This window comes from Neophocaena asiaeorientalis, unplaced genomic scaffold, assembly GCF_003031525.2.
Source record: "Neophocaena asiaeorientalis asiaeorientalis breed wild unplaced genomic scaffold, Neophocaena_asiaeorientalis_V1.1 scaffold230, whole genome shotgun sequence".
NCBI classification, from domain to species: Eukaryota; Metazoa; Chordata; class Mammalia; order Artiodactyla; family Phocoenidae; genus Neophocaena; species Neophocaena asiaeorientalis.
In genome coordinates this window covers 1,083,138-1,108,613 of record NW_020175186.1, presented here as the reverse complement: position 1 = coordinate 1,108,613, position 25,476 = coordinate 1,083,138, and the positions used below count along the sequence as shown (strand labels likewise).

At 39.5% G+C, this 25,476-nt stretch overlaps 1 protein-coding gene across 3 annotated transcripts in view; it reads right to left on the bottom strand.

The window, feature by feature from the left end:
• Window positions 1–283: 283 nt before the first annotated feature.
• ZDHHC13 (zDHHC palmitoyltransferase 13) overlaps window positions 284–25,476 on the bottom strand; it is a 47,755-nt gene continuing 22,562 nt past the window's right edge. For 2 of the 3 annotated variants that reach the window (XM_024764725.1, XM_024764724.1), the window contains 11 exons: window positions 24,309–24,471; window positions 23,942–24,067; window positions 21,040–21,173; window positions 17,851–17,951; window positions 12,933–13,057; window positions 12,000–12,062; window positions 11,204–11,297; window positions 9,480–9,563; window positions 5,584–5,741; window positions 3,210–3,307; window positions 321–906 (listed from right to left, as the gene is read on the bottom strand). In XM_024764725.1, the coding sequence (XP_024620493.1) occupies window positions 768–906; window positions 3,210–3,307; window positions 5,584–5,741; window positions 9,480–9,563; window positions 11,204–11,297; window positions 12,000–12,062; window positions 12,933–13,057; window positions 17,851–17,951; window positions 21,040–21,173; window positions 23,942–24,067; window positions 24,309–24,471 (1,285 nt within the window). In that variant the 3' untranslated portion in view covers window positions 321–767. Of the gene's footprint in view, window positions 907–3,209; window positions 3,308–5,583; window positions 5,742–9,479; window positions 9,564–11,203; window positions 11,298–11,999; window positions 12,063–12,932; window positions 13,058–17,850; window positions 17,952–21,039; window positions 21,174–23,941; window positions 24,068–24,308; window positions 24,472–25,476 lie in introns of all 3 variants that reach the window. The other variant, XM_024764723.1, reaches the window with a different exon arrangement.

The window sequence follows — 25,476 nt, the reverse complement described above, 5'->3', positions numbered from 1 at the left end:
ATACCAAGAGTTCAAGTTGAATTAGCATTTCTTCCAGAACAAAGAAAATGAGCAATTACAATCACACCAGTCGAATATTTTAAGGGTACTAAGTAAAAATTGTAATTAATCTTTAAGATTTCCCGTTCAATTTTCTAAGCAAAACGGAAAACAAAATTAAATCTTGCTATTGCTACTAAAAGTGATCTCAGCTCATTCCTGGAATTTGGGAATTTTTCTTCACATCCTATATATACCTTTTCTCAATTTAAGATTCAAGAAGTGTCAAGTGTCAGAAACTAAGTCTCAACTACAAAAAAATATTTTTATTAAGTGTGAAAGCAAAACAGGTACATCTATTTAAATATTTTTTTACATATTTATAGATAAAACAAAGACAAATAATTTATCAAAAATTACAAGTTTAAAGAATAATACTATTTTGAAACAGCCAATAAAAGTATCTGAAAATACCACATTTTCTCGATAATTGGTGAATATTATCTCCAAAAAAAAAAAAAAAAAGAAGGAACTTGCATTTTCTTGTGAAAAATATAAAAGTTTTTTTTTTTAGATGTCTGCCAAGATTGTTCAGAAACAGTCCATCTTACTAAGTCTGAAAAAGTGTAAGCCTTTCTCGAGAACTTCTGTTTTTACCAAATGCTTTAAAAACCACCTGTGTTTTCCTTTGGGCTTAGGTGAACTCTAAATCTTCACTTCACTTGCAGACCACAGGGCATCAACATAAATACAAACAAATCAGAGTGAGAGTTGTGGGTTGCTTTTCTTCACACTGAGCGAAGAACTTTCTCCTTAGCTGGGTGAAAGACCATGGTGTACTGTGACGTCCAGTCTACTGCACAGGGCTTGACCAAGCCAAAGCAGCCACACTGAAAGAAATCCGCGAGGTTCTGTGTGAACCCAAGGCTGCCAAGAAAGAAAGAGAACACGTCTTACTACATTTCCTGTTAGCATTTGACAAACATTCATTCAAACCATAAACATTCACTGAGAATTTACAGTATACATCCTTCCAAGATCCTGCAGGGAATCTAGAGGTGAATCAGACAGTCTTGAATTTATGGCCCTTAAAACTGAAGCCCAGTTCCATTTCTGGACCTGAATCCCTATTTTGAGATTCCCTGGCTTGTGCCCAGCAACTCAAGTTCATTTTGGGTCCCCACTGACTAGAACAGTCACTGCCATCATTAAGTTTCTTTCTTTCCATTCCCACTGCTCTAATTCAGACTTGGACTATCTCAAAGGACAGACAGGCCAGAAAAACTATGATCAACAAGATGGGATTCTTCGAATTCTAAGAAACTCTAAATGGTGTCTTTGTCTCAATTCCTTCTAATTCTTCCTACATACTGGAGACTGGTCCTCCAAACACTTGATATATTCATAGCCCCTAGCCTCCCAGTCAAAACCCTTTAACAACATTCCTCTGCCCAGAGGCTCAAAGCCAAGTCCCTCATCTTCGTACTCACAGCCCTATACAATAAAGCCCAGGACTCCTCAGGTATTGATGCTCCAAACTCATCTTTTGTTATAGCTACTCTGGCTTTATTTTTCTCATGATCACAACTGCATGGGCCATTCTTCTACCCTGGAACCCACATTCCCCTACTCTTCCATCAGGTAACACCCTTATCCTTTTAAGCCCTACCAGTTCTCAAGGCCCAGGTCAAGGCCCACTTCCCCTTTGGAGCCTTCCTGACTACATATCTTCAGCATCATTTTTTCCTCCATTAAATTCCTGAATGCTACTGTCTGTTCCAGTTATCATGAATACTCATTTTTAGGCATATGCCCCATCTTTCAAGTGCCTAACCCAACGTCTTAAACACATCGGAACACCTGTGTGTGAGGGTGCATGTGCCACTGCTGCTGGTTACTGAGAGTGGTCAAGAAATTTCCAAGGCTGCTAAGAAGGTAGCTTCCCAGGCAGGGGGCTGCCCACACGAACTGATGGAGTGGAAGCAGGGAGGCGTGCTGGGGACCGACAGGGCCCAGTTCAAGAGCTGGCTAGTGAGTAGAAGTAACTTAGGGGAAGACAATAAGACAAATCTTTGGAAGCTAGTTTCAAAGTGGCTCCAAGGCTTTACCTTTAGTTCCTCCAGTAATGCTGCCATGTCTTAGCAATTCCCCCAAACGCCCCAACTCTCTCACCTCTGGCCCTTTATTCAGACACTCCTCCAGGGCTCAGGATGCCCTTCCTTCCTGCTCCCCACCCCACACCTTTCAAGGCTCAGCTTAAAATTCCACCTCTATCACAGAGAGGTCCGCACTTCGGTGGAGTAAATATTCCTCTGGTTAAGTCACTGAGAAAGGGATTTTATTATCACTGCCAGTCTGAAACAATCATCACAAGCTTAACACGACTCTCTACACTCCATCGCTTTGGCCGCCTCTTCCCAATTAAGTCAATTTCTCTCCTCTAAACACACATCATAGTCATATCCCAGGCTCTGATTTCCTTGTCTAACAGCCTAACAGTTTCATCTTGTACCATGAGTGTGCATTAAAATAGACTGCTCATGAGATATGCAGTGAGCAGTCAAATCCCTAGAGGGCACTGGGTCACCTCTGCAGCGCTCTCAGCCTCCAAGATCCCGACATATCTGACAGGAAGATAAGCTTCAAACCCTGATCTCTCATCTCATAAGATGACAGCAATCCTACAAACACTCTCATTTTCAGCTGGGGACAGGTTTTACACAACCAGTGCTCTGGGGAAAACATATCCCAAACCTGAAAAAGCAACTTTTCCCTGACACAGGTGGGCACTTTAAACATCAGGCTAAAAGAATTACTGGTGATAGAAAGTCAGGTTGAAAATCCTGGCAAAGCTCACAATCTAACGCTTTCTACAGAGAGCCCCGTGGCTGGCTTTCTCAGCCATGTGCTTAGTTATCTCACGCTGACTTCATGCCAGCAATATGCAACCTTGTGACCATGTGGCTTGACTGAAGAGATCGCCCATCTTGGCAAAACTTCAAAGTCACTTACTGTTTGTGCCGAGTCCAGTAGACTAAATCTTACCACCTTGGGGCTCATGACCTTACCACTCATCTCCTGTCACTGAGGCTTCCAAGAAAGAAGAGGTTCAACTCCGTCAGCCAGTTAGAGGATGGCAGCAGGGCTGTGGGTGGTGACACTAGGTCGGGAAACCAATGGCGAGGCCAGCACCTTCCACCAGCTCAGTGGGCAGAATAGGTCTCACTCACTTGTACGGGGTCCTCCTGAGGGACAACGTCTGTTTCATGTGCCTGCTCTGCTTCAGCAGGCTGGTTCTCTCATGAGAGGTCAGGCCCAGAAAAGCAATCTGAAAATGAAGGTGGGAAGGTACATGAAAAACACCACCACATCGAGGCTCATCACTCTTGGCAACGCATCACAGGACACTGGCAAACATTCACTTCTCCCCTAAAGGCAACATCACCTGGATTGCTAACCAATGATCACGGTGAGGGCAAGGACAGAGCAGCTCAAAACAAGACTCCTATGTAAATCTAGTAGCTGGGCATTTTTTTTTTTTTTTGATTGTCTGACTTTTATTAACCTTCAAGAAAGCAGAGTGCATTGACTCAGTCGTGAAATGATTGGTTTAGTAATTCAAGCTGTGGCTTATGGCCATGTTTAGATTCTCAACACATTCAGCATTCAACTTCCAGGTGAATCAAACAACATAAGGTCAGTATTAATGCAATTATCTCAACCTCTATACGCTTCTTAGTGTCTCTTTGAAAAGGGCCAAATAAAAAAGTTAATCTGAAGTGAAGAACATTTAAATCCATAAATTTGGGGAAGTGTAAGAATTAAGGTAACTTTAAAAACTCTCAAATCATTAAAACCAGTATTATTCACTAAGCTATCTCACCTAATCCTCAAAATAATTCAAACATCAAGTTCCTTATCTGTAAGACAGAGATTATCACAGCGTCCTCATCGAATTCTCTAAGGATTTGCGATAGTTAACATGATCCAGTGCACAGGCTGACAGAGACGAAGTAACTGGTCCAAGGCCACACAGCTTAGAAAGTGGCAGAACTGGGGTGGACACCTCAGTCAGTGTGAGAATAAATCCCATGGTCCTTGCCAGCCGTCTATGTGCTCAGTTTGACTCCCTACGGTCAAAACCATGACTCACCTGAGCACTCAGGAAACGAAAGGCTTTAAATAACTGGATTGTCTTGTTTATTAAGAAAACAACTTTACTCTGAATTCCTGTTTTTGAAAACTATCCAAAATTTTGAGTCCACTTTCCTGCCTCAGAGAGTATAAACAAACTTTCATTTAAAAAGTAAAGATATTATAGCCTCAAATGTACTTATTCTAAGAGTCCAGGAAAGAAGAAAGAGAATTAGAACTGATGTCCCAAATCTTAGGTTCTGCTTCTAACTCCACCTCTGACTGAGCCCTATGGCCATAAGTAAGGCACTCAACATCTCTTAGGTTTAGTTTTCTCATCCATAAAATGGAAACACGACTTTGGCACAGACTCCAGCTCAAATGTCTGTGAGGCCATTGACGGGAAAGTGCTTTGGAATACGTAAAGCATATATAAATATTAGGTATTACAAATGATTATAATATCAATAATCATTGATGCTAATATCCATTCTTACTGCCTGAGTCTGTAGATGTCAGACAGGAGACTAGGATGGGTATTATTCAGAAACCTCAGTTCAGCCAGTATTATTAGCTTAATTCCTTTCCTTAGCCTTTTCCCCCCTTTTTCTTACTTTATTTTTTATTATTGCAGAATTGGTTACTCCCCCATAAAAATGGAATACACCTTGCTTTTGCTGAGTAATGCTCTAATGATCTAAGCTCTGGCAATAACCGGCTCAGATGATCACGGCTGTCCATTCCACGGGGGCAGGCCGTAGCAACAATGAGAATGAGGTTATGCTCGTAAGGGAAGGCAGGCAGCAGGGAGGGGACAGGAGCTTCACAGAAAGCTGAAGGTGGTGGCTACTGCCCCGGAGCATGAGCTCTCTAACGGTCACGACCTACTCTGCAAGTGTAATTGCCATGTCTGTTGGTTAGTGATGCATCTTTCATTTCTTCCCCACTTCCATCCACTTAAGTACTGCATAATAAGAAGGATAACAAACAGGCCTGGGAAAAGTGAGGGAACATAATCATCTCACATTTGCACAATGCTTTACAGTTTATACCATGCTTTCATATGCCATATAATTTAATTATATGATGGAAAAACCCCTTGAAATGAACTGTCATAAGACCTAAGTTTCCAGTTCTGATTTTGCCACTCACTGGGTGACCTTGAGCAATTCAATTCACCTCTCTGTACCTCTATCTGTAAAAGAGGTCAGATTAGATAAATCCTAGGGCTACACTAACACCTTATTACTCTAACCTTTAAACCATCCTGCGAGAGTAGACAGGCATTATTATCCCCATTTTACAGACAAGGAAACTGAAATTCGGGAGTCAAATGACATGCCCAGACCCACAGAGTAAGTGACAGAAGTGGAACTCAAATCTAAGTCTTCTGATTTGAAATTCTAGTCTTTCTATCTCACTATGGGGTATTGGAAATTTTACTCAAAGGCATTATAAGAAGATAAATACCTGAAAGAGCTGAGTTAGTAATAAGAACGTTGACCATGAGAAATGGAAAGTTGCTAACGTGAAGATATATACGACCCAAGGGGAACAGGCCACAATCTGATTGAGGTAGGTCCACAGTCCATCTGCTTTGAATGTTGTGACACAATGATTTGACCAATCTGTGAATTCACAAAAAAGGAACCCATTATTTAAAAAGGCAACAAACTAGTGATCATTCCTCAAGAAGATAAAAATCACTGCAGTTCTGTTTAGGGAGAAGAGAAAGTAAGACATGATGGCACAGACCAGAACTCAACTTCAAGATTTTATCTTCCAAATAAATGTCAGCTCAACAAAGGTTAAAAAAAAAAAGATACCTCACTGTTAAGGCTAGATAATACTGCATGGGTAGTTGGCAATGAGGGAATAAAAGCAAAAAAGGTCTATAAAATCATCACTAAAATTAGCATATTCAGTATAAAATACACTGGCCAGAAGTTAATTGTTCAAGGACTTGATAACTGGGAATGATTATATATTTAATAAATATTTGTCCTAGAAAATTCTCTATCTTATCCATGTTACAGCAAGATAAGGGTCTATTACAGAACAGAATATAAACTCTTACTAAGGGTTCAGATCAACAGGCCATTCCTGTGGGCACAAGAAATCCTATAAGCACCTAGATACCACTGCACCACAGCCTACAGCAAGCAGTTACTGGGTGTACTTCTGCACTGGGACCATAATTAATCCTGCAGGGGTAGAAATGCCAGGTGAGAGAACTCATGAGTCAGACACCCCTAGGAAAAGAACAGAGAATAAGATTCATATGGTCGCAGCTCAGTTTTTCCCCAGGAACATCTATTTACATGCCAATCAAAAGTGAGGCCTTCACTATGGTCTTCATGATATTGACCCCCTAACCACAGCCAAGAGCAGCAGTAAGAACACAGGTAGGAAGCAGCAGAAACAAGGGAACAGATCCTCAAGGTTATGTAAAACCAATGACTTTAAACAGGCATCATGCGCATTCATAAGGGACAAGGAAATAAGAATTGTGTAGATTTGCACCTTGAGGTTTCATAAATGCCTCTGACAATCTGATAAGTAGTTTCAGACATTTTCCCAAAGCAGCACTTAAGAGCTCCTGGGACAGGAAGAAAATGAGTCCATGACTTAACTATCAACGGTCTGTCCATTTTTTCTTTTTGAGTCTCATTTGATTTCCAACCACCTTTCATGAATGTACGCCAGAAGAATTCTAAGGGCAATCATCATAGAGTAACAATCAAGGTAAAAAACTTAAGGTAAATTACACTTTCTTTAGAGCTTCTCATTAGGACTGCAAAGAAAGATGCATTCCATGTCCGTGATATAACAAAAAAAAGAATACAATTTCCAACAGCAGGCAGAGGAAACAGCTGCTGAGTGGGAAAGAGTATCTACTTTCTTTCAGCTTATGGATTTCTACTGCTCCCTTCTGGGAATTTTTCTGATAACACAGCATGACTTTGAATGGAAATTTTCATAGGACTGATTTCAGATTTATCAAAGATATGGCTGCAAATGGCCACATACATTATGTTATGCAATATAACAGTCTAATATGTACTAACAATACATTCTTATCAGGTGGTCACTGGCTAATGACAGGGAACGCATATTGCTCCAGGTCAATCATTTTCATCTTCAAGCAACTCTGACAGTTACAAGGTTCTTTCTAACAATGATCTAAAATCTTTCTCCCTGTAACTTGCAGGATGCTGACACTTTGAGTGACTCACTGTCCACCCTGAAAACAGACCTCACAAAAGGGGAAATGCATGGAGGCTGCACAGAGTCAGAGTAGCTGGAACCGGATCCCACGAGGAGGAGCGTTAATGAGAAACAAAGAAGGTGGGATGACAATGGGGCCTCGTTAGAAAAATGGAGCACAAGTTCGTTTCTGCTGTCTGTGAAATAACGGTAAATGACAGGATGCGTGCATTCAGTGTAAAGAAATATAAATGGGATAAAAGTAACAAAACACGTTCAGTTAGTCTATACAGCTGTTAGGAAATGTAAGGTGGCACTGTTCCTAAGAAACAAAAAAACGTGATACAAAAATTGGTTCAGAGCCAGAGAATAAAGACAAAGAGGAGGGAAGAACCAAACGCATGTAATAAGGAAGCAACTTGGAAAGAATGAATGTGATGGAAAATTACTTCTGTCCTTATCAATACAGTTGTATGCTGGACATAGCCACCACACAAAGATGACTATTTTTAGTGAAGAGAGAGAATGGGGAGAGACAAGAGTGGTGTAAAATCTGGCTCCTCTCCCCGAGGATCAAGTCCAAGGGACAAGTTGGTCCATGGGCCAGCTTAAAAAGGTTTTCCAGGAATATGCTTTATTCTCAGGCCTTAAAAAGGCAGCTCTTTCGACAGAAAGCAGTACTGTCAAAAAAATCTTTTATTTCTTACAGCACAGGACGTAATCTAGGAGGTTTTAAAATTTCAATGCTTAGGACTTCCGATGGCCTTTGACAAGAACTGAGATCAGGGATCACAACCTTCTGACTTAGGTCCATTTGAGATGGTGGCAGTTACACTGAGCTACAAAAGCATTCCCTAGTGATCAGAGACACCAAAGGTGTCTGGTACGGAGAAGGGCTGACAAGGTAACTGAGACCCCCTCCATGCCTACGGCAGGGCTAAAAATAGATCATTTCGTAGATTTTAATTAACAATCTCTAAACATGAAACCCTAAACAAAACAAAACTTGTAATACTGGATGTTTCTGGAGAAGAGATCTGGGAGGCTGGGGACAGCACAGGAGGAACTGTCTTTCAAAAACTAAACAAAATTTAAATTAGAGAAAGCCAGTGGGTGAGTGGGATGGGGAGTGTAAGGTGTGGTGGGACTTGGGATGCTAAGGGGAAAAGAAAAATTGTAGGAAAAAACTTTCCACGTCTTCCTGAATCATTTCACATTTTAGCTCAAGCAACAAACTAGTATTCTACTGGCAAAATCTAAGACTTAAGCATGAATACAACAGGAGGGTGGATGGAAACAGATCAGCAGCAAAGCCTCTGCCTCTAGATCCAAATTCTCCTAAAACCTTCAGAATAAATGAATAATAAACAGTTAAACAAATAAAGTCAAAATAAACTACAAGCACAGTGTTTCTGGTTAGGTAACCTATTCCAAGGTCTGAAAAGCATAGTCATGCAATTCTTAAGAGCTAACCAAAATCCTCCCTGCTTCAATTTAAACCCTGCTCTTAGTCGCTCACCTTGGAACAGCTCAACGTCACTCCCTACATGAGACCCCCTCAATGCCCTTCTGCACTGCTGTTGAAAAGTTATTTGCCTTTCTCAGGGATGCAGAATAAGTGAGTTAATGTTTTCTTCCAAGTTATTATTTCCGACCTTTCGATCATTGTTACTGTTTTCCCATCAGTTCTAAGTTGTGACTTGACATCTGTCAAATGGCATGAGCTTTCAGTTTTGTTCCTTAATTACTATGACCACCTCCACCTCCCTCCCACAACCTCTCTAGCACCAACCTTTTTTTTTTCCTAGTTTATTTACGTATCACTTCCCTTGCTTTGTACTTGAACACCTACCTGATTTTTACTCATTTCTCTGGGAGATAAATCTGCACTTACCTTAAATGAATCTCTATTTCTGACCACTTCTCAAATTTATCAAGGTCACTTTAGAGTAGAATCTCTTCCAAACTACTGACAACTAACCTCTTCTAGCACTTCCTGCAGCTTCCCAATGCTGAGAGAGTCTTAGAGACATTTGTTTCATTTTTATTAGGGTATGGTTTATAGTCATCCAGCCGGAATGTGAGATACAACAGTTTACAAGAAAAAGTATATGTGAGTGCGGGTGCATAAGTTTGCTATAAGAAAAATTTATACTTACAGATGAAAGATTCATATATAATCCAGTCACACACGATGGAAAGGAAAAATAAGAAGAATATGTAATAATGATGGTTGCCAAAACCTACATCAAAAAGAAAAACATGTTTAATACTTTCTTCCAATGATTTTCCAGATCAAGACCTTATTGAACCACTTCCCTGTCAAAGGCCTTCACCAAAGTAAAAAAGAAATAAGCAGTTGTTTTGCTTTTAAATACCATTAAACCCAAACCAAACAGCTCTGATATGTCATGTTCAATTGTCCATGTTCACTAAACTAATATTTATTCATTACCTACCTAAAAGAAGACATTTCTTTTTTGGATAGAACAAATACAGCTCTAGGATGGCCTATACAGCACTGGAGGGAAGGGAGGAGGCAGGATTTGGGGCAAGTCATACCCTGTCTCTTCCTTCCTTCCGTGTAATAAGTTTATATAAGTACAACTTCTGGACATCAAGTACTGACTTAATCAGGGGAACAGAGAAAACAAATCTGAGGGGCAAAAGATATATTGCAGGAGACTGACACAGCAAAAGAGGGGCAACCTGCGGCCTGAGAAAGGCCTACAGAAGCAAAGAAGGGGTGAGGGGGCCAGGCAACCAAGCCCCACTGTTGCACGTGCTGCCCCCTTGATGCTGGAGATGGCAGCATTTTGATGCTGATGACACAAAAGCTCCTTAGCCACCATCACATCCCCACCTCCTCCTGAGGTAGCAAAGCCCAGCAGAAGGAGCAACACCCACTGGAATCAGGAGACCCAGATTTACAAATGACAAGCTGTGTGACTACAGGTACATCATTTAACTTCTCTGATTCAGTGTTCTCACTTTTAATATGGGGAAAACATCTCTTCTGTCTACTTCACAGGCCTGTGGCAACCAAACAGGATGATATATACGAAAACACTACGTAAACACAATGTGATAAAAATATGTGGGCTCATACTATTGTTTTCCCACTGCCATTCAAAGGTGCCTGCTATAATGCCAATCATCTCATCTCTATGGTGGGATGGGGTACACGAAGCCTGGAAGCCCAGGAATTCTCTCTTCACCTGTTCTCTAGGAACAGTGGAGAACATCAAAATGCACCGAGGAAAGCTGCCTGAGCTGAGGCAGCCTTCTGTTCATCAAGATTATACATGCTTAGCCTCCCCTGAAGACCCATGACCATAGTCCCTCTGAAGTTCCTCATAAAAAAGCCCTGGCTTTTACTGCGACGGCTCGGAGGAAACCCAGGGCTTCAGATCAGAACACTGCCTGGGTGGAAGGCAATCTCCAGACCCCTGCCATCTCTGGTTCTAGCACCTACCTGAGCCTTAGAGGCAAGTAGAGAAGGTGAATAAAAGGGACAAGACACAAAATATGGAAAAGACATGGTATCTAGAGTGGAAGGCTGGCACTACTAAAGTGATCTCAAGCAAATAATTTGACCTTTATTATTTTTTCAACTCTAAAATGGAGGTAATAATACCAACCTCTGATGTTCAAAAAGGATACTATATATGAAGGTACTTTATACATGTTAAAATATTATACAAATGACATTAATTATTATTATTAACATCAAGAGTCAGTGTTCCAAAGGTGTTAGACCACAAAGCTGATTCTCTGACAAGCAAGAATGGACCCCTTACATGCTTTCCACTTTTTCTGAGTCACACACATAACTAAAGAGAGCTGAACTTCAAAATGGTAAATGGAAACTTGACCCTCTCACCGATGCACCGTCCAGTCCATAGGCAATGTTGATCATACCGAGCCACACAGGAGTCGCACACATGGCAGTGGAGTGACCTTAATGGCTTCCTTATCTAAGTGGACAATTAAGAGAGATCTAAGCAAAAATCAGAATCTCAAAGTGGTAACAAATCAAAAGCAAAATCTTATTCCTAAATTATAACGACATTGGTACAAATAATCCTAAATCGATCATCAACTCACTTAGAGGCTCTGGAATGCCTTATTACTATTTACTTCCACATGTCTAATTAGGCCATCACTAAAAGGGATTTGAATTCCAGAGCTTACTGACACTGACTAAGGGGAAAAGAGGCAGCACCACACAGCAGAATGAGCCCTGGACTAAGAAAAAGGGAACCGAGTTACACTTCTGGTTCTGCCAATAATTTAGGGAAAGTTACTTCCTCCCTTTAGGCTATGAATCTTCAGTTGCTAAATCAAAGGTTTCACTAAGTGGTTTCTAGGGTCATCATAAGCCTCTGACTCCAAGTTAGTTCTAACACATGCTTCATGGCAGGAAAAAGCAAAGAAAACACACAAAGAGATATAACCACAGGCAACTTCAAGAGATTACAAACATCATTCTCCCACATGTTCAAGGCAGAAGACTGTTCTGACAGTAATGCAAAATTTAAAAAAAACAAATTTTACACCTGGTGAAAAGAAAGGTGTATAAATATAGCATGAAGGTTTGAAAAATGCTTACATGAGCAATATAACCAAGAATTTGCTTTTACGATGGGGAAAAAATTATAAAGAAAAGACTCACTCACAAGACATGATGTACAAAATGTTCTGAAATCCAGACAGCCGGTCTCTGCAAGGGTGATGATATTCTGAAAGACATCAAGTTTGACCTTACGTTTGCGTTTTATTGGGGAATGGATGCTGCACGGTTACATACCATTCTCACAGCTCTCTCTTCAAACTGAGGTAGCTAGAAAAGCAACTTAGAAGACTTGCCACCATATCATTCTGTGCTTGAAATATGTGACTTTTCAAGGCTGCATTTTCAACCATAGCCAATAAATTAGAATGCACAAAAATTACACCCTCCCTTTTCTCCATGAATGGCAATGATTTTTCAGTTATAATATGCTAGAGAAAAATAAATACATACATTATACACTCATAAAAAAGGAACAAAAACCACCTACACATCAGAACTGATGGTTAAAAGCACCAAAGGCAGTCTTTCAGGAACACTGGCTTTAGGTAACATAGAAGACAACAGTCTCCCCAACTTCTAAACATTCACGAGCAATGGAAGACACATCATGTCATCTGACAATTTCATGTCTGAGGAAGAGAAGGGGCCTCTTCTCAGCCAGTAAGGAGAAGGACTCTCCTTGACCCCTGCCTAGATACCCTCTATGTACTTAATGGGAGAATTTAAACTGTATGATCATTATCTAAGTATTACTATAAAGAAGTAGGCGCTCACATCTACTGACAGAAATTATACCTGAAAAAGTCCCAGTGGGATATTACCGTACTAAAAAATAAAAATAGTTCTTAAACTTTCATATAAATAAATGACAGTGGAGAAATCTGTTTGTTGATTTTAATCATCCCACATTTACAGGGCATCTATTAGGTCCCAGGCACTAGAGACGTAGGCACGACAAAAACCAACATGGTCGTGACCCTCTATAGTTTCCATACCCTCCTATAAAAAAATCAGTAACATTACAGAGAAAGCTCACCATCTTCCTTTCTTCTTCGGAAGCCTTAGTGAAGCCTGGATCAGTTGCCCAAGTCTTGTAGAAAAAGTAGAGGAAGGCTACTAGGCTGAGAATGAAAACGAAATAGAAAATGGTGCCTGCTAAATGTTAAAGCAAAGTTAAGGAACATATCAGACTTCCAGTAAGAACAGCCTAATTATGATGAAAGAAAAGTTCATCACTGGTGCCTAAGAGTCTCTTCTCTCTGCATTCTAGCCTCACCTTCCCTTACGTACACATATCCCTACCCTCAAACCTGGCCCCATTCTATGCTCTAATCCTGTAGGAATTTGCTCATAGTTGGCTAATAATTAATCTCTTCTCATTAGTTGAAACTCATAAAATATTGATAGGAATAGTTATAATATATGAAGAACCTCCTAAAAATTGAAAAACCTTCCAGATCCAAATAAATTAATATCTAAACGGTGTAACTGTGGCTCTCCTGTGCACATCTAAAACAGTATTTTCTGATCATTTTAACAAAATTAGTCAAAGAAACAAACCACTGAATTCAGAGAGGCCAACTAAAACTATTTCCCTATATATTAAATTAATGCTAGCAAAGATTTCCTACTGGAAAGTTTTCATAACTTAATCCTTGTAACTGTATTAGGCTGAGTTAATTCAGAAACAAACTGCTCTCCTTGCAAAGAGATTACAAATCAGATACTATTTGGAAAGGCAGATATTATGGATAAGTTAAGATAAAGTGTTTCAAGGATAAACATTACCCACTTTGAAGTGTTTTTGAAATGGTACAAATTCTTTGTATAAAAAAGTAAAACTCTGCCCCAGGGAAAGACAAATGAATGTGCAGTAATAAACCGATACTGCCAGTAGTAAACCAGTTCTCCTTGCCCAATTAAAATCACTATATTGACATAGGAACTGTATCTGCCTTCCAAGGTGTTGCCAAGATGTTCTTGTGCTAAACTTCAGAGTGGAAAAGGTGGCCATAAAATAAAATGCTGAACGCTTGCTATTCAAAGTGTGGTCCATGGGTCCCACAGGAATGGCTTTACCTGGAAGCTTGCTACAAGGGCAGAATTCCAGACCTCACCCCAGACCTGCAGAAGCAGACTCTGGATTTTAACAAGACCCCTCGAGGATGCACACGCACATTACAGTCTGAGAAGCACTGCTGTGGCCCACAAAAAACAACACAGCCACAGCTGGTTCAGGTAGGCAGGGACGAATCCTGTTGGTTTAGTTTATCTGCTTATCTGCAGATGGGCCTGGCTTTAAGAAAGATAGGATCCAAAAAAGTTGTGTGAAACTGAAATTTAATTCCCATAAAATCCTGATCAACACACATGATACAGTCTCAAAAACACATTCAGTTTAATCACATGATAATCTCATGTGTATTGACTGGACCAAATTTTGGGCTCTTATTCTGAATAACTTTCAAAACCAATACCAGGAGAATCAATGGATTTTTCTCCTTCCAAGTAACCTGAATTGCACTACATTCCCTCACATAAAAGCCAAACGTTCCTTGCTTCCATGTCCTTGCTTTGTGTGGTTCATTGCCCTCAAGTGCCCCCTACTTCACCCCATCTACTTCTAAAACCACATTTTTGGGACGTCCGAGTCCTAACTGCCTTCAAGACCTAACTTAAAATCCTCCTTCCCCCTTTAGGTCTTTCCTGATTCCCTATGGGAAAGGATTCTCTCCCTTCCCTGAACCTAAGAATGCTTGCTCTACAGCACTTAGCCCTTAGGTCATAGTTGTTTGTAGACATCGCAGCCTCACCAGTTAGCTTGTGACCCTTTTGCAGTTAAAAAGTTTCTCAACGTGGTTCTAAAATCTGCCTTTTTATAACTTGGACTAACTGGTTTTCGTTCTTTAGCTCCTTTATTTCTACACTGTAGATCTACACTATAGGTGTCCTATAGATAGACCCTATAGAAGCTGCTTCCCCATTTGTTCAATAATTATTGAGTGCTCATTCTATTCAGTGCACTGGCTTCCAAATGACAGACTTCCAAACACGTGAAATGGGAAGGCAGAGCTCACACCTCCAGGATAAGCAGCAACAGCATTCCTCCTACAACATGCTCTCCCGGGTATGTTCCTGCTTTGTTCCTGCTCTCTTTTAGAAGAACACATCTCAGCTGTGTCCTGACCAGGGCAGAAGACAGTGAGATTGCTGATGTCTTTTCCTTGGAAACTCACATCGTCCTTATATACTGGCTTCCTCGAAAGCTGCATCACTACCCATGCTAGGTTTTTAGTCAAAGCTCCTGGTTCTTTTTCACTTGACCGGAACCTATGTCATTCCCAGAACAATGCTTACTTGTACACGTTGATCCTCTGAAACCCGGTATTAGGGGCTTCACATATTTATCCTTCTTAAACTTAACTCAGCTAGAGACAGAATCACAAATGTAACATTCAGTGGTTCGCCATCTCTTTCCTGAATCCTCATCTTACTTCCAAACTCATCAGTTAGGTCTTCTCTCCTCTCAAACCTGCCTCATAAAAGATAAACACATTATTTGATGAACATATAAAAGGCACCAGAAGAAACTGTTCATCTGAGGAGCTAACCTAGAGCTGCTCTTAAAATTAATCCCAACATGTAGCCTTCCACACAGATTTTATTCATAAGAGCAATTAGTAATAATAATAAAATAATAGGTATTCTTTACAGAATGGGGACTATGTTCAGCACCTTACAGACATCCTAGCACAGTAGTCCTTGCAGCTGCCCCACGAACTTGGTACTGTTATCTCCAATTTATAGAAAAACTGAGACTCAGTGAAATTATTTGCCCAATGGTACATAACTAGTAAGAAAAAAAAGCCTCAACTCCAATTCATTCTGTCTGATTCCAAAGACCATACTCTTTCCACAGTTTCCTAGACTCTCTTCTCATGATGGGCAAGGTGGCTGTGGGAGTGGAAGCCCCATGCAATCCACACTTGGCAACACGGCTAGTCTACACTCTCAGGCTGGGTCTTTCCAGGGCAGCACCTCAGTGCACACCCAAGGCAGTTCAAACAGCATTTAGCATTCAGCCTGAAAAACACTGATCTGATGGCGCCACCTACTGACCGACCTGCCCTCACCAGCAGTGGCATCACACGGGTGCTTAGCACAAACGGCTTCATGCTGTACGTGTGAGTAAAATACCTTCCTGTCAACTCCAACTTCTTAAGATTCTGTCCAGCTACAGAAATCAAAACAGTTCTTCTGATATAATGACGTCTTCACAAATATTGAACAGCAGTAAACTCAACTGAATACTAAGCTGAATACTAACTAAATACCTCTGTAATTGAGGTTTTCAAACTACAGTGGAGTAACATGTTTGTTAATACTAATGCTGCAAATTTGAAATAATTCAATGTAAAAACTACCACATTTTAGGTGCAAAATTTGAAATAGTGTGAGTTTCTCACATTTTAAAAATTCATCAAGAAACACAATTTTTAAACTGTGCTTACTCCACTGCATGTGAGTTGGTATATAAAAGTATCAGCCAGCCCTTTCAGTACCATGTCAACTACCATAGGATTTACCAGCCTTGGGACTCCTACAAGTGATAAAGTATTTTTGTATCACATTATGATATCATCCAAGCCTTTATTAAGTGGTGGTAATAAGGCTAGTGCTTAAAAAGCTGCCCTCAAATCAATAATTATGAGACAAAGGTTAGATGTAATAAAATCTTTTGAAAAAAGTCAAATGCCCTCCATAGTATGCTGTGCCATTCATTTAGATTAAAGGAATCTGAAAAATATTAGAGATAATGCTCAGAAATAAAAAGCATCCTTAAAGTAAAAACATGCTATACAGTGAAGGGAGATGCACTCTGAGAACTCATATGCCTCTCTCACTTTACATTTATTCCTATGAAAAAATATTCTTGAACTGAGTGTATGCGTCTCTCTCATAAACAGTATTCTTTCTTTTCAAGTGTGTCATTACTAGAAAGAGAAATAACACAGAGCTAAAGGAATACGCTTAAAGGTACATGTCTATCTACCATACCCCTTCTTCTCTTACCCTGTAAGGAAAGCAAGACTTTAACGTCTTCCTAGGGTCCTTCGAAGGGGAAAAAGGAGCCTGGAAAGAGGTGGGAACATCAAAAATTGGAGAAAATGCCTCCTTCCCAATGGGAGCTATAAGTAACTATAAAGTAAGAAGTAACCCTTATCCCCACTTCTAGGTGACTAGACTTGGCCTGGGCCCTGCTCCTCAAGTGATAAACCTATCCCTTAGATGAGTTTTTTTTTAAGCTACGGGCTGCCATCCATTAGTAGGTCATGAAAGAAATAAATGGGCTATGACCAGCATTTGTTAAAAAGGAAATAGAATAGGATAAAACAACAAAATATCAGAGTAAAGCACATATTCGGATTATTGTTTTCTGAAACATTTTTTCACATATGTTTTGGGTGGCAATGCAAATTTATTTATACTGTGTACTGAAAATCACTGCCTTGGGTAACAACACTGCACTGACCATTGCTGAGGAGGAAATATTTCCTCCAGTATTCTTCCTGTGCAGGAGACCCTGGTACCCAGAAGATTTATTCATCACCTATAACTGCTGACCAAGTTAAAAGAACCATCAGACCTTGAAGAGAATCTCAAGGCAATACAACAAATTTTTATGGATCTAAATAAAACAGTAATTCATTATATTGTTTCCTTCCTATGAGTAATCAATACTAGACACCTGCTGTTTCCATAGTGTACTCTGAGATCATTTCCAGAATTCAGTAGATTTCCAACATTAAACATCTTCAACCAGGACCATTAAATGAATATAAATTTGACTTACTTTCCCTGGATCTCTTCTAGTAGCTAAATTTCTAACAATGGCATTAGTAATTTTTAAAAGAAAAATGAGATATGCATTTAAATGTAACCTGGAAGGATATCAGGAACAAATAAGATGAACCAAGTCACAAATATCCAAAAAATGGAACTCAGCAGAAAGACTGTTGGTAAGTACATAAGGCTCTTATACCCGACCAAGAACCTACAAGAAAAAAAAGATAAAGTATTAGTGAAAATAAGCTCAAATCATATTAATTTTAGCTCTTAAGTAATAATAGTAATAATAATGATGCCCTCACATAACAACAACAGCTTTCACTGAGTGCTATGCACCACTTTCCATGTGGTAACAGAGTTACACACCATCATCACCCCATTTTACATGTGAGAAAACTGAAGCACCGGCACCTCATAAAGTGAATGTTCTAGTTCCCACGATTAACTTATACATTATTCCATTCCCAATAACTTTATACTTTCAAATCTTTTTTACTTCTATTGCAACATATATTTGTATTTCTTTCTTTTCTGGCATATCATATTTTCAAATACTCCAAAATGCAAAAATATAAATCCTTGGAGATTCACCTTCGCATTTAACAAGCTTTCTTCTAGAGGCTAGCAGTGTATTTTTGAAACATACGGATGCACACAACCTTGAGCACTTTCATCCTACAAACAGCTTGCAAAGCAGACCCTCGATGTAAGAAGACACATAAAGGCTAACGGTGAAACTAGTCATCAAACACCAACCATCTCGCTGGGGTCAAAAGCAACTTGGAAGTCCACATATAACTTACTCAAACATTTAATATTGTTGTTTCAAATGAAAAGATGTGCCTTTTACAATAAATACTCGATATAGTAAATCAGTGCATGAATAGAGTTTACCTGGATCTACTTTAAAATTTATATCAGAAAAAAAAAGGTTGATGATAGATATTAAAGGGTCTTTAAAAAGCTATCAAGATCATAAACACAATTATGATAAAACAATATTTGACAACAACTAAAGATCCCAAACCTCAGGTCCCCAGTATGCTGCCAGAATAGGCCAAATAGAGCCCATGTAACCTCCATGGCATGGCTTGTCTGAGATTTTGCAGATGTTTGACCTAATTAAATGGTGCAGTGAACCACCTAGTTTTAACAGCCTGCTACTACGACCTGTCTACTTCTAACAGGTATCTCATAGCAGCCTGGATCAATAAGCAACCTCCCGTGGAGCCTAATAATAGTGGAAGTTTACAGCTGCTTACCTCCGTGAAACTGGGACTCTATAGAGTGGGAGAAATAAAAGCAGTTGCCATATGAATTTGTCTCCTATTTGAATAGTGTACATATGCTAAGCCTAGCGTATGAAGCCCTCAACCCGCAAACAAAAGTTTCCATATAAATTTTTTGTAATGTGAGTTTCTATTAAAACAAACAAAATCTCAAATGCCCCTATCCTAGGTGAGTAGATATAGCCAGTCTTTGCTTTCTCTCTGGAAAAAAGAAAAAGTGATGATTGTAATTTGGCTTAAAATTTATCTGAAGACCAAGTCAACCCAATTAGTGGAAAATAAATGAATATCTCTAACTTATAAGTTTTCTGAATAGCAGACAATTTTAGGCATTTTGCTATTTTTCAGAAATTTGAACTTTTATTTAACATTTAAATTCATTTCCAGCCTACTGTCCTGCTCTTGAGTGATTAAGAGGTAAAATTCCTCTAATGCTTTGTTTTTTGTTATAACAAAAGCAACTCATGCTTATTCTACAAAACGCTGGTAATCAAAAGAAGGACACAGAAATACTCATAATCACACCCTGAAGAGAGCAACACAGCACTTCCTTCCAGATTCTCTTTTATGGATCATCATCGTTACATTTTCCTTTCAGTGACTGAAAATGTTCAGCAGGAGAGACAAGTGTCCTGCTTGTATGAGCCTTACATTCCAGGAAACAGTGATTAAGTGCCATGAAGAAAATACAATGGGGTGATGCAGTACAGTCAGTCAGGCATGGCCTCGCTGAGGAGGGGACGCTGGAACTGAGGCCTGACTGACGTCTCCCGCTATGCAACAATATGGTATCAGAACCCTTCAGACAGAGACACAAGCAAGAGCCAAGGCCAAAGGTGGGAATGAGCTTGACGTGTTTTAGAAACAGAAAGAAGGACGGAGGGCAGTGAAGGGAAGAGATGATGTCAGAGGGGAGGGAATGAATTACATAACATCTCACAGGCAAGGAGTTTGGATGTCATTCTGAGAACAAGGAAAAGCCACTTGAGGGCTTTACACAAGGAGAAAAGACAGAAACTGGTTTGCCTTTTTAAAAGACCACCCTGATTGCCAAGTGAGGAGGAACTACAGCGGGTAAGAGATGGAATCGGGAGACCAGGTGGGAGGCTTGGTCTAGGGTGCCAGCTGAGGAGAGGCAGAGAGTAGACCAGCTGGGGCAGAGCAGGAAGGACTTGGTAATGTGCTGAGTGGGGGAAGTGAGGAGAAAGGAAAAACAGAGGAGGACAGTAATCCGAGGATGGTACCCCTTATTCACGTGAGGAACTGGGTGCCATTCTACTGGGAAAGGGAGGAGAGAAGAGATTGGGGTGTGACATGATTATTGAGTACGGTGTGTCGGCCACCGTTCAACCACTGTATTTGTATTAACGATGAGGTAGGCATTGTCACAATTTTCATCCTCATTTTATAGATGAAGAAATCGAGGCACAGAGAGGTAAACCAACTGGCTCAAGGTCAGACTGTTATGTGGTAAAGCTTGACTTGAACCCAGGCAATCTTTATATATATCATGTACGAATATTTTCCTAAAAATAGAACCATACCATAGTTACTATTTTATAACTTCCTGTGATTCAATTAGGTTGTTTCAACTAAAAAACATTAAGAGCAAAAGTAACTAGTTTACTAGTTTAGATTTAGAATCTAGATTTAGAATTTAGAATAGGAAAAAACAAAATTTCTGAAAAATGGGCAAAAATGCTTCAAGATGCAAAACAGTTACAAAAATCTCCCCATTATTCACTGAGATTAACAATTCAAAAAGTGAGCTAGGATATTTATTTTCCACCAATTGTCAATGCAGTTAAATTACTGGATTGACCAGTTTGCTTTCAGTCAAATCATATGCCAGCAAAGCTCTTCCCTCCCACCCTGAGGATGTTTCTACGTGATAAGTAACATGCATAGTTCAATAAAAATCTGCAACTCCAGCTAACCAGCAATAGAAATAAGCACTCAAATTGGAAATGCTATAACCAGCCTTGCAAAGATTAATATACACACCTTGGAAACAAAGATGTCAGAAAAAACAATACTATTAGAAGAAATCCTTTTAAAAGCCAAGAATCTGAACTGAAGTCCAATATGTATCCAACAGCCCACATGGTAATCACAGAAAGCATCATCAGCAGGAAGAGCTATTAAGAGATTCAGAATTTTAGAACTTTATGGATTTTACCACCTAAGTATCTAATAATAATTAGTTCAACAGAAAAACTACTTCCTAAATATACAGTAACAATTAATACAACAGCAGAACACAGAATTTTTCTTCCAAATTGCAGATTGATAAATCTGAAGTTTGAGAAATTACAAATCTTAAACAATCTTTTAAAAGCCTTACATTAATAAAACATTGCTTAAACATGTTTTGTTTTGCTTTCTTCCACTCCAAGAAATGGTGATCTTTTAAGAAAAGTGTTGATGATAGCTGACATTTAAAAAAAGAATTTCTTTCAAACAGTATTATGTGTCAGAAAGCATAAAGCAAGACAAAAAGACCACACAAAAATCAACACACCCAAGATTCAACGAAGAGAGTATAAGAGTTCCAACCCGGGCACCGGATGGTGCCATCCCCTAATAAAGAAGGTTAGAAGGAACAAGTCTGAATTTTGTTTAGGGCACATGGAATTGTAGATGCCTATGGACGTCTAGGAGATAGCCAGGAGTCAGTCAGAAAAGCAGGCCTACCACACAGGAGAAAATCTGGTGTTCATCAGTATACAGGTGGGAAAACCAGGAATGAAGAGCATCCTGAGGACTGTGTGCAGGTAGAAAGGGGCAGAATCTTGGCCATCGGAAACACTCAAGGGTCAAAAAGGTAAGTCCCAAAAGGTAAGTAAGTAGAGTGATCAGTATGACCAGAAAGGCAGGATGAGAACCAGAAGAAAGGTTCCAGTAAAGCCAGGGGAGAGAGCTTCAAGAAGGGAGTAGTTCTCAGTGTCAAATGTCACATGGAGGCCAAAGACTTAAACATATCCTCAGGATGCTAATAATTCGGGTTTATTCTGAAAAGTTAAAAGAATGAAGCGTCTACAAACCAACAGTGTGGCTATCTGCATTGAAGCCAGGCACCACATCTGTACAATGCAATCCCTTAAGTGCAATATACATGACCTTGGAAGTAAGCAGGGCTCATGCAACAGCAAAGGGAGAAAATATATTCTGCCCTATCTTCTTCAATCTTTACTTCCCTGAGCCACGTTATGAGGATGGATAATTTCAAATGATATGAAATCTTTAATATGCTTCCAGTTCTAATTTGCATAACACAAAATGTGCAAGTCTAGATTTCTTTTTAAAAAAGGTAAACTTGGAATCTACAAGCAACATAATCTCAGTACAGAAATAACAATTAAATGTGGATCTCAAAATTTTAATCCCAGATACAGTACTCACAGATGAGCCACACTATTTCCTCATTCAACAAATATTCCAGTGTGTACCATATGCTAGGCACTGTTCCAGGCACTTAGGGGCGCATCGATGAATTTAAGGTCTTTCTCTCACGGGGCCTAAATTCTAGCAGGGGAAGACAGACAAATGTACTAACTGAATTTTACAGTATATAAAAAGCTGGACGGAAACCAATGTAAGGACTTCAGCATTTTTTTTTTTTTGCGGTATGCGGGCCTCTCACTGTTGTGGCCTCTCCCGTTGCGGAGCACAGGCTTCAGACGCACAGGCTCAGCAGCCATGGCTCACGGGCCCAGCTGCTCTGCGGCATGTGGGATCTTCCCGGACAGAGGCACGAACCCGTGTCCCCTGCATTGGCAGGCGGACTCACAACCACTGCGCCACCAGGGAAGCCCGACTTTGGCTTTTATTCTGGAGAAAGTGGGAGACATCATAGGATTCTGAGCAGATGAATGATAGTATCTGACTTACATTTTAAGATTCACCTGGCTGCTCTGTTGAGAAGAGACTAGAGGTGAGTAGAGGCAGGGAGATGTCAGACAGCTGCAGAAATCCACATGAAAGATAACGGTGGCTGGACCAAAATGCCATGGTAAAATGGTGAGAAGGGTCAGATTCTGGATATATACTGAGGGCAGAACTAGCCAATACGTTTTCCTGACGGACTGGATACGTGATTTGACAGAGAAAAGGCAAAGATAACTGGAGAGTGGGAGTTGCCACCTACTGAGATGGGGAAAGCTGTAGATGGAACAGTTAGGGACAGTGGGGAGGAGAGATCAGGAGCTCAGTTTTGGATGTTATGTTGATGATGCCTATTGGACAAATCAAGGCAGCTGGATATACAAGTATGGAAAGGTCTGAACTAGAGATAACTTTGGGCGTTGTCAACATAGAGAGGGCATTTAAAGCCATGGAAGTTCATGAAATCACCAAGAGAATGACTAGAAAGAACAGGGCACTCTACCAATAAAGGCGGGGGAGAGAGCAGAGGAGATGGCAAAGGAGACTGAGGAGTAACCATTACTTCTTTTTCTCTCCCTCCACATACCTAAATGCAAAATTGGTGTAGTATTCATGATGACCCTCTGCATAGAAATCCCATGCCTATTAATCTAGAATCATCCTGAAGGTATAATTACTAATTATTATTCAATAAGACGATGCTATCATATATGAAAACATTAAATAGTGAAATCAATTCAATACCCCATTTTAATAATTTTAATTATATTCTCTATTACAATTTAGATTTTGCTGGCCATTCGTGGAGCTTTAGAGCCATCTAGATAAGGACCAACAATAAATTGCCAATAAAAGTGCCAAATTTCCAACTGTGGGTTATGGGATGTGTGGGAAAGATATAATCAGCAGATATAATGCAGCACTAGGCCAACTCCCTGGTTTCCCCTGATGCCTTAAAAAACAAAAACAAATGAACAAAACAGTTCTTACAGCCCACAGAATAAGCCCTGAATGAAAGTACCTCGCATTTCTGCAGCCACCTCCAAAGTCTGAAATTTTTGTTGGCTCGCATTTTGGCCTCTGTTTTTAGCATATGCATAATGAGCCGATTTTTGTTTTGCACAGCCATATCAAGAGGGGTTTCTCCCTAAAAAAAAAGAGAAAAGTTCAATTATATTTTTGATATATCAATACCATAGATGCTAAACATTTTTAAAAACTCACCAGAATCACAGATTCACTGTATTTATTCCAAGGGTAGCCAACTATTATTGTTTATACTTATCTCGTGGTAACTGAAAACATATGTATAGCTTATCTTTATGTTAATTTATCAGTCTTCTAACTCAAGATATAATAAATTAAGGGAGATAAACACCTGGTCATACCTTAACATTTCGGATATCCAGGCTAGCACCAGCTTCCAAGAGTTTATCAACGGCATTAACATTTCCTGCAGCAACTGCCCAGTGAAGTGGAGTGTTTTGGTGTATTTTATCAACTACATTGAGAGAGGGATTAAACTTTAAGAGAAATCCGGTTGGTTCTGACCTGTCTCAAAACAATAAAACACCAAGAGATATTAGACAGCTGAATGATTTGAAGGGTAAATGTAAACAATGAAACTGTTTGCTAACATATCAATGAACCAATCAGTAAGTATTCTGAAAACTGAGGAACTTCTCTGTGCAGAGTTCCATTCTAGGTGCTAATACTGGAGAGTTCCTGCCCCAAGAGACATCTATTAAGTGATAGTCTGCTATATAATGTAATTTTAACATCAATACTGTGGAATAACTGCTTTTGTTTTTCAAATTTTTCCTTTCATGTTGCTGTTCTATTGGTTAACATTTTTTTTACACTTAACTTCGGCCAACATTAAATGCTATGTTATTTATCCAATAAAAAAATTAAATGTACAACATTATATTTGAGGAGATAAACCAAAGCTAACTTCACATTCTCCCTCCAACCAATTACTGCATAAAGTGGTATAAATAATGTCCTAAAATATTTGTTTATCATAGAAAGTTATGGACTTGAAAGCAGAATTCAATGAAATATTTTTACTTTATCGTCAACACCTTCCCTTCTTTTATGACTACTCAAGAGATTCCTTTAATAAAACAATATTCTACCTTACTTATTCTATCAAGATTTTTAAACATTATACCTGACTTTACAGTTACCAGCAATGACAAAATGCTTTCTGACAAAATTCTACCCCAGCCCCACCTCTACATGAGCTAAAAGGAAATGGCATCAGAACTAACTCAGTTCCTAGGGGAGACATCTTAAGTAAAAGCAGAAATTAAGTACAACGTTGGAAACAAAACTGATACAGGGCAAACTGTAGCATGTATTTGAATAGAAGAATAACAGAAGTTGGACAATATGGTGATCAATAATCACAAGTGATGATCAATAATCACAATATGGTGATCAATAATCACAAAAACTTAAATATGTAAATAACTGATATGAACATATAAACATACTATTTTCATAGATCAGTTATAATTAATATTTTCAGAGCAGTCAACAATGTCAGAGAAT